Source organism: Alligator sinensis, unplaced genomic scaffold, assembly GCF_000455745.1.
Source record: "Alligator sinensis unplaced genomic scaffold, ASM45574v1 scaffold1318_3, whole genome shotgun sequence".
NCBI lineage: Eukaryota > Metazoa > Chordata > Crocodylia > Alligatoridae > Alligator > Alligator sinensis.
The window spans coordinates 16,929-26,749 of NW_005842634.1; the positions used below are offsets into that span (position 1 = coordinate 16,929).

Here is a 9,821-nt window from a genome sequence, read left to right on the forward strand (position 1 = left end):
CATTCCTGTATGCCCTTGCTGAGCCAAGGGGGTTTCTGAGCACTCTTACCCACCTTCCTTCTCTCAGGGACTGTTATCCTTTGGGCCTGGAGGATTGCCCCCTTAAGGGGAATTGACTTCATAGTTTATCATCATCTCCCTGATTCCTGCTAATCTCTCTCCACTCCACAGGTGTTAATGACCCTCTATTCTTTTTAATAGTCTTGATATTCCACTATTCAAACTATCCTTTATTCTTTAATATTGCTGTCTGTTACCCTTTTCTGGTAATGTCTCTCCCATTTCACAGACCTGCAAACACTTTTGTGTTCTAGCTAAAAACTTTTACTCAGGTGTGGTAATATCAGCTCAGGTGTAGAAATGGTTGACAGTGAAGTACTAGACTAGAGGCACTGTCAAAATGCTCAAGAAGGCTAACTTTTGTTTAATGAATCTGAATAAGAAATGTACATTTAACTATAATAATTACAAACCTAATGACAAAATAACTTCTGAGTATTTTTCACGTAGTTTGTTGTGTTTTTAAAAATGTAATATATACTCTAGCAAGTTATTGCACATTTTAATAGTTATATTTATTTCTGCTTTGATCTTAAACTGAATAATATAATGCTAGCCTCTTAGTTTATTAGTAAAGCTTCTAGTTTAACTGGAGAAAAATATGTTTTGTGTTATAATGTGGTGCCACACCATCTGTACCCCCTCTTTTCAGTATCCTAGATCTTCCCATGGCTACAGTTGGTCAGTATGTCAAAGGAAAAGCTGAACCATCCACAATCTGGAAAGTTTGGAAATGTGATGGTGAGTTGAAACTATTAAAGGAAATATGTGAAAAAGATTGCGCTAATAGATTAAAGACACAGAACAACAATAAGTTACAGTTTAACAATGACAAGGAGGGATGGTGTGTATGTGCATGTGATTGGGAGAGGAAGGAAAAAGGTTTTGCAGTCCTTTCTATTTTCCAGCTAACTGTGTACCCAGTGCAGTTGTCTCACTGTTTACTTTAATTCTTTATATACTGAACTTGTGTATCATCATGTCATGATTAAAAAAAACACCCCTAAAATTTATGTTTCCATAAACCACACTTACCTTATCCAATAGTTCCTAGGCACAGCTAAGCCCCGATTTGTATGGCAGTGGGTGATAAGGAGTTTACTGTTTGCCTGGGGGGGAAAAACCCCAAGAAAATTCATTTAATAGTTTAAAGATGACTGTTGAATACTTTCTGCCATTAAAGTTAACTTTTTATTTACTGAATCTAAATCTGTTAAAAACAAAAGCTTCTGACTCGGGGCTGTTTTGTACCTCATTGATTTTGAAGTTTCCAAGGACTGTGAACATTAATTATTTTATGCCTTAACTGCATGTGTCTGCTAGCCCAGAACAGCTGAATGCAAAGCACTTGGGCCATACGTCCTCCATCCTCCAATACACTGCTTCTGTTCCTGGCCACACCCCCATGGCGGGGACCATAAAAATAAGCCAAGGAGGGCTGTTCTGTTGGTCATATGCTCTTATACTGGGTGCTTGTTGGTGGAGTGCTCCAGCTGGCTTGAAGCACAATCCAGAACTGAGGCCTTTGCATTTTCATAAATAGATTTTTAAAGTATTATTATATATTTATAATGAGCATTTTAGTATTTTTTTTAAAACAGAACAAGATTAACTTTAAATTAACCTGTTTAAAACAGCCCTGAAAATGGGATATTTGTTTTGAAAAAAATCAAGTGTGTGGATTAAAAGTTGGCAGCAGAATGGTTCTTTTTGTAATAGAATAATATTGCTTTGCACTTACACCAAGGGATCTTAGTGACCCTAGGAACTTTGACCAAAGGATCTCAAAGCAGTTTAAAAATATTAAGTTGACTTCCAGCAACTGTGTGTGATAGCTAAGTACTGTGCCCATACAAGACATTCACTGAGTGAACAGCCAAGTTTTCAAAGTGGCTACTGATACTGGCTGCCTGGATTGCTGGAACCTTTTGGGGTCTAACTGTGAAAACTCCTAAGAACCCACAGCTGTTCTTAACAGCAATAGAGTTGAGTACTCAGTATACCTGTAATTTAGATGCTCGTGCAAGTCAATTCCCAAAACCTAAGTTACCAAAAATGAGGGGGTGCTTTTGAAAATTCTGGACAGAATAATTCCTCTGAAATCACTTGGGAATTGAACCTCAAAGCCAAGAGTTCTGGATCCCAATTCCCTGCTCTAACTATTATATATAACTGATCTAACAAAAGACTGATCCCCCTCAAAAACCTACAATTCATAGTTTATATATAAAAAAAAATGCTTCTCACCATGCAACTCTGAAAGTGCTATAATGAATAAATTCACTGTAGTTTCTTTAAACTGCTTGTTTTATTAGCTTAATTAAACCCTCATAATATGAATTATTTATCATTTCTTACAGGAACAGGAAATCCTTCATATTCTAAGCGCAGCTGTGGATCCAAAAAGGTAGCTTGCCAACAAGTCAGGTAAGAGAGTTCATCTGTCAAAAACACTTGCTGAAGGTATGATTTTTTAGCAAACCTCATAAATGATTTATGGTCACTTCCTAGATATAACTATAAATGGAAATGAAAGTTAATGGCAACGTAAGTTTAAGTGAATGAAACTTGTAATTTAAAAGATAACCAGAAACAATATTTCACATTTATCAATAATGTCACATTGTTAAAATATAACTTTAAAAAAATCGCTCATGTAGTTCTCAAAAATTTCTTACAAAATTATTTTTCTGGAGCACAGAATCTAAATGCAAGCAAAAAGTACATGAAAAGTTGTAAAAATAATATATGCCATTAAGGGTTACCTTTTATATTCTAAAAGTAGTATTGTATCTTTATTGTAGAAATATGTGCTTTTGCTCTTAATGGGCCTATTCAAACTTCCAGTTATTGAATGGATGCTGGATTATCCCCAGCATGTACTGCAATTGTAAAAAAGAAGCGTCTTTACAACAGCACAGATAGACTCATTGCTTGTGGAAAGTCAGTCAAATACCCATTAAGTAGCCCAAAATCCCAATTTAGAGTTCTTCCAGCTAAACAATGTGTGGATTGGTCATGTTGTAGTCAAACAGAACTGGTGAATACAAAAGCATAATCAGTAGGCAAATCTGTATTTAAAAGATTCTCTGTAACACAAACAAGGTTTTGGATGGGGGAAGTAGGGGTAGAGGGAGAGGGGTAGGAATCTACCCATAGCATCTGTGGTGATTGTATTTTGTCAAAGGCATATGTGTACTTTGCATTGGTTTCTGTGTTCCTAACTTGTGAGCAAACACAATGTTAAAATGTGCTAGCATCCTTCTCCCTGACTCTGACTGATAGACTAACAATATACTTAGTTTTAAAGAATACAGACTTTCTTTCAAAGAATCTGGATCCTCTCATTATAAAACCTTTCCTTCACTTAAGGGAAGAATTCAAAACATCTGTTTTCTGGTGGTAATGGACTGTGGTGATTAATGAGACATTTAAAATGCCCATTTTGTAAAAAGCTCTGTCTTTCAAATAAGAAAACCCTCTGGGTCCCTGCAAATTTGCCTTAGGTCTTTTAAACAGGCCTCATGTTTCAGACCAGTGATGATCAGAAATGCAGGCAAATATTGGTCAGGAAAACAATTTCTAAGTGCCTCAGACTGTTTACTTGTAAAGAGGAGTGTGATTTGGACACAGTCTAAGCCACATACAGTGGACTCCTTTGATATTCAAAAAATTACCCACAACATGCAAGACCAGCAGATACCCCTTCTAGGCCATCTCAACTCTATCAGTGTTGTGGTTTTTAAGCAATGAAGCAAACAGCTGGACTCCGAGTTGCAAGGTAACTGGATTTAATGAGTGGGAACAGGTGAAAGGGGACTGTTCCCATATGGATTAGCAGACAGGTTAATCGACAGCAATCCGATCCGGCCGCTTCGGATGGCTGTGATCCGATCCGGAGCTCCGGACCGGGTTTCCGCCTCGATCCGACTGAAGCGGCTCCAAAGCTTCCGAGCCGCCTCGGAGATCCGGCTATAAGGTATAATGGAGAATCAATGAAATATCTATAACTTCGTTGTTTTTTGTCTGATTTGGATGAAACTTGTAGGGACGGTAGCCTCTGCTGAGAGCATGAAACCTGCCAAGTTTCAAGATGATCGGTGGAGGGATTTGGGGGTAACAACACCCCAAATTCTCGAAAGCAAAACTGTCATGTCTAGGCGTTACAACATAGCAGGGTGAAAACTACAGGGGTGGTAACTCTTACTGAGGCCACAAAGCCTGCCAAGTTTCAAGAAGATCGGTGCAGGGGTTTTGGGGCAACTGTACCCCAAAATACTGAAAGCAAAACTCCTGTCACGTCTGTGTTACAACACAGGGGGGTCAAAACTGCACGGCTGGTAGCTCTTACTGAAGCCACAAAGCCTGCCAAGTTTCAAGAAGATCGGTGCAGGGGTTTGGTGGGGAAGTGCCTCTCAAGCTGCCGACAAGCAAAACTCCTGCCATGGACGCTTGTGGGACTGTCTCTGGCTTGGGGTGGGGAGGGGAGACACTGCTGCAGGCCTGGCTGCTAAGCTGCTATGTTGCCACTTAACAATCAATCATGATTCACTCAGGGACCAGCTCAATACACAGGACCTAGCTACTACATAACGACTTAATGAGCATCAATTAGCACCTACAAAACCAGGCTAAGGAGAAGAAAGCATCAATACAGACAATCAACTGCCCCAAGACAGACACAGTCTTGGCACCGTTTTGCCTGTCAGCAGCTAGGGGTGCAGGGCCCCAGACCCCCCTGCAACGATCTCCTCCACAGCTGGCAGATGTGGTGACAGGAGTTTTGCTTTCAATAATTTGGAGTGCTGTTACCCCCAAATCCCTGCACCGATCGTCTTGAAACTTGGCAGGCTCCATGCTCTCTGCAGTCTACCACTCCTGAAAATTTCATCCAAATCAGACAAAAAAACAACAAAGTTACAGATATTTTATTGTTTTCCCCATTATACTCTATGGCCGGATCTCCGAGGCGGCTCCAAGGCAGATCTGAAGCTCTTCGGAAGCTCCGAACCGCTTCGGGAAGCCGAACGATGCCAGCGCTTCAACCCAGATGTGCTGCTTCAGACCCCAAAGTGTCCAAAGCTTCTCCAGATCCTAAACTCTGTCCAAAGCCTTGCACAGCCCTATTAACATCCCTTTCAACTGAGCCTATTATACTGAAATCAGTGTAGTTTGGTAAATAGCTAGTACCCTTTTCATGGCTTGTATCTTCCACCTTACCCATAGGTATCTTATGTGGCTAACACTGTATATGGCACCTTCTATGCAAGTAGAAAATGTACATAGGCAAGGCGGAAATAGTCCACCAGATACAGTTCATAACATTTTATGCTGCCTGGGCAATATTAAAAATAAGTTAACTGACATTATGTGGGTAAAAGATGCATGTGTTGAAGAGGCATAACCTTACAAAGTGCAAAATCTCTAAACAGAATATTTTGGATTAAAGGATGGGATGGTTTTTCCACCTGTGTTTTCTACAAAGAAATTCCTTGCTGCTTGTTTAAGGAGTAGTGTAAAAAGGGAAGTTAAGATGGGCTGAAGATCTGGCCCTCAGCTCCCAACCAGAGACTGCTTCAAGTATTTGTGTAGTGTGCTTCTTTTTGTTCAGCATGCAGGAAAAGAACTTCACTTCCCTTGTGAAGAGCTCTGATGTTGGTAGGATGAAAGCAGATGGTTTAATTGTTGTGAGAGGTGCTGCTGTGCTGCAGATTTTTGGGATGCTACGCAATGACAAAATGGCAGTCACTCTTACTGCTCAAGAAAAGAGACCAGATTCTTATCACAATTATACTGGTGCAGTTTTCACTGAAGTTGCTCTGCAATTATGATGGCGTAATCTAAATTAAAATCTGACCTGAGGTCTGTTCTGCAAACCTGGGATATCTGGCCAATGTGTGTGCACTATAATAATTTTGAGTGACGTACTACATATAGATTATTTCTTTTCAGCACAGATTGCTGCAGGTTCAGCACAATTCATTTTTAGTATAACTGCTGCATATATTCTTGCAGGAAGAAACAGTGCACAGAATCTCTACGGTAACTGAATTTTACAATACAGACACGTTCTCCAGTTGTAGTCTACATGTGTTCTGACTTACCATTTGATCTGCAAAACCCCCTGTTGCTCCCAGACCAAAATTCTGTCCAAATCTAATGGGTTCACCCATTGAATTTCCTTCCACGCTATTAAAACAGAGGCGGGGAAAAATAAATATGAAATCTGCAGTGATTCTTTTTTATGCTTAGAACTATTTTTCTTATAGGTGAGCCTTATTAAGATTATTGCTGTGAAATATATTAGGAAATATTGGATTTTTTTTTAAAGACATCAGTTCAGGCTGTGATTTTTGAAAAAGCATAGAGGAGGTAGGATGTTTAAATACCAGTAGGAGGACAACACTTAATTTTCTTAGGTTATGTCTACACCACTCCTCCTTGCTCATAGCAGATCTGGAAATGGGGCAATACAGCTATACTGACCAACCTCAACATCTCTGTCTGTGGTGTGATTGGCTACCTAGAGGCACAACTCTAGGCACATGGGGTTAGAATGAAGTGCCTATCAAGTATTGGAACCTCTAAGGATAGGCAACAGCTGACCATGGACTTTTTGAATCACAGGTTTAGAATAAAGGTACCTAAATTTTGCCTAAGTCCATTGGACTTTGCTGAATTAAGCTTGTGGAGAACAGGTTATAATATTAGCTATTGCTGTTCTTGTTAAATATATGCATGTAGGTATTGCTTTGCAGCCTAGTCATGGGTTACAACCCTTCTATGCTTGTTCTTAGCAAAAAGGCAGTCTCTCTATCCTAAACAGTTTCCAATCTAAGTGTGCCATCATCATCTGTAACATTTTCAGGAACTATGAAAAGATAATAGTCTACATTGTGTATGTTCGGTGACAGAGTGGCCCTGTGCGCATTCTTTTGTGTGCCTGCGCATAAGCAGGAAAGATGTAAGATTTAACAATCATGTGTCAGCGTCTTTATATGCAAAATTGTGATCAGAAAAAATAACTAATGCTTAGAATGTACTTATGAGATTACTATTGGATATTTGGAAATGTTTTGACAACTGATGTTTGGCTCTGTAGTAATAAAGAGCTGGGCATTTACTGAATCTAAAGCTATTTGATAGTTCAGTAAAAATAAATGAAGTGAGCCTGATTCAACTCTCACACCAGTTTTACACTGATTGTAATTTGATGACTTCATTGGAATTACTGGTTCATGTGGTATAGAAGCATAGCTGAGTAATAAAAGTTAAGTCATCTATCTGAAATAAGCAGAATATTACTCTATATGGTAATTTAAATCTCACCAAACTTCATTGCCTACCTCACAAAATGAGATCTAAACTCTTATTGCAAAGATTTAACCCCTAATCAAATCAAAACACCAAACCTTAAGATACGAAATGTATTTCGACCAACAGGGTTCATGCTTTTGATGGCGCTCACTCCACAGGAGGCTTGTAATGAATCGGCCGTATGCACTGCTACTTCATCTGGAAGCACTGCCAGAGATAGATTGCCACACACTGCAGGGTAATTCTCCATAGGTGATTTGTTGTTATCAGGGTTCACAAGCATCACAGTGTCTCCAAAGTGAACAAATCCATCCTTAGAAATGGATAGCGGGATCTAATTTAAGATATGCATATTTCAGTATAAAACGATTTGATTAAAAAGACTGACCTTCTGCTCTGAGTGTTAAAAGAATTTCAGAAACAAACCACAGTAGTCCCAATACACCATACTCCATTCAACTGCATAGCCTTTTTTCAGTCCCAAAGCTACACACTTAAATGAAGTACATTGTATTGGGACTACTGTGTTTTTAGCCTTTGTATTATGCACTTAGACACACTTACTGTAAACAGCTGAGTATTCAGTGTTGGTGCTGTGGTATTAGTGGCCCTCAAACTGACTAGCTCCCCTCATTTTTAAAGCTTCTAACAGTTAGTTTGGGACTGCTATTAGAAACCTTGAAAAATAATAGAAGTCCTGAAACTAACTGAAACAAAAGGCATTGTATTAGCTGGTATTTAGCTTTGGTGATCTCTGCTTCTTTCCCAGACCTGAGGAAGGGCACTTGGCTTGAAAACATGTGTAATACCTCTCCCAATTATCCAGTTGCTTCAATAAGAGATACTATCCTCTCTCCCACAAACAAAATAAATAAATAACCCTCCTTTCTTCTAACACAGCTCTTAATAGCACACTGCTGATGGCACACAGTGTTCAGTAAACAGAAGTTACAGCTCCCTCAGTTCTTCAGTATGAGCAGTCCTGAAACTAATCCGCTCCCTTCATTTTCAAAGGCTTGTAATAGCATCCTTAGAAGCCTTGAAAATAATGGGAGAGAAACCCTGGGGTGACTAGATCCTGTTACCTTCAAGACTTCCCAGAGCAGCCCGTGCACAGCAGCTTCCCTTTAGCTGCTTCAGAAACAATCAGCCTCTAACTCTAATGTCTATGAAAATATGACATGGAAAACAATTCCTTCCAAAGGAAACAGGGAACTCCTGTTCCCTGAACTGGAGTTCAGTGGAATGACAAAACAGGCAGCGCTGCTGAAAGATGCTCTGCCCATAAGCAGTGTACAGGCAGTCCTCGACTTACAACGTTTGGAGTTACAACGTTTTGCACTTACAACGTTTATAAATCGACACGCTGTTTCAACTTTATGATGTCAGTTTTGACTTTATAACGCTTGATCCGATGCGATGCGATGCGATGCGATGCGATGCCAGCGAACAAGGTCGCTGCAACGCTCATCTCCCTGGAGAACATCTGTCCAAACTTCCTTGGACACTTTCTTTACGAAAGCAGACGAGACTCCAGAAAAACCTGCAGCCAGGACTCCTGAGAAGACTCCAACCAAGAACCCTTCAACAAGTCCAGCAAAGTCACCTCAAAGAAGTCCTTCCAAATCAATATGATTGCTATTTACAATATAAATACATTAATGTAGCTATATTACTCATCTATAATTGATCCAGTACAAAATTCTGGGGGTATTTTTAGTGAAAATAGGGTATCGGGCCTTGGTTCAGGAACCAATCCCCCATTTATAACATTGTTTTTTATGAGAAAATTGGTTCTGAGTTACGACGTTTCAACTTAAGATGTGGTTTTCAGGAACCAATTGTGTTGCAAGTCGTAGGACTGCCTGTATTCACTTAACCGAGATGCAGGGAAGTCACGTTTGTCCCAAAGCACCAAACGGGAGCCGTGTGGGGGGGTGACTGTCCCAGAGCAATACACAGGCAACAAAGAGGGGTGGGGGGTTAGCATAGGTTAAGGTTTGAGTCGCGCTGTACGTGTCTGTTGTGTTTGCGGTCCAGCTCGGAGAAACCGTTACCTTCTTCAGCAGGTTATTTTTCAGGCTCCGTGACTTCTGGATGAGAAGCTCTCCTCGCTCCCTCTTGTGCAGAAAGTCTTTCAGGAGGCCCTGTTGCCACACAGAGTGGGAGAGTAAGTGGGGCTCTGGCAGGTTCAACAAGGCTCCCATGTTTTGGGGAAAGACCGTTTGGAAGCTACCCCCCATCCCACTTCCCTGCCCCCGCCTCCCAGTTCCTGCCCCAGCTTCAGTGCAGCTGCGCCCGGGCTGGGCCCCTCCCTCTGCAGCAGCCCGCTGCTCTCCCCGCTCTGCCCCGGGGCCGGCTCCGATACCTCCTCCAGACACACGTCCTCGTTCCAGTTGCCGACCAGCACCCCCGCGCTGTAGCTGTAGTTGTAGCCGGCGGCC

At 40.8% G+C, this 9,821-nt stretch overlaps 1 protein-coding gene across 1 annotated transcript in view; it reads right to left on the reverse strand.

Annotated features, from left to right (window-relative positions):
- The window catches only part of CFAP161 (cilia and flagella associated protein 161), a gene marked incomplete at its 5' end in the record, with an annotated part of 13,587 nt that extends 3,767 nt beyond the window's left edge, over positions 1 to 9,820 (reverse strand). The window contains 6 exons of the mRNA XM_006033453.2: positions 1,096 to 1,169; positions 2,419 to 2,577; positions 6,165 to 6,249; positions 7,473 to 7,711; positions 9,435 to 9,524; positions 9,746 to 9,820. Of these exons, the coding sequence (XP_006033515.1) occupies positions 1,096 to 1,169; positions 2,419 to 2,577; positions 6,165 to 6,249; positions 7,473 to 7,711; positions 9,435 to 9,524; positions 9,746 to 9,820 (722 nt within the window). The remainder of the gene's footprint in view (positions 1 to 1,095; positions 1,170 to 2,418; positions 2,578 to 6,164; positions 6,250 to 7,472; positions 7,712 to 9,434; positions 9,525 to 9,745) is intronic.
- Between the last annotated feature and the right edge of the window lies 1 nt (position 9,821).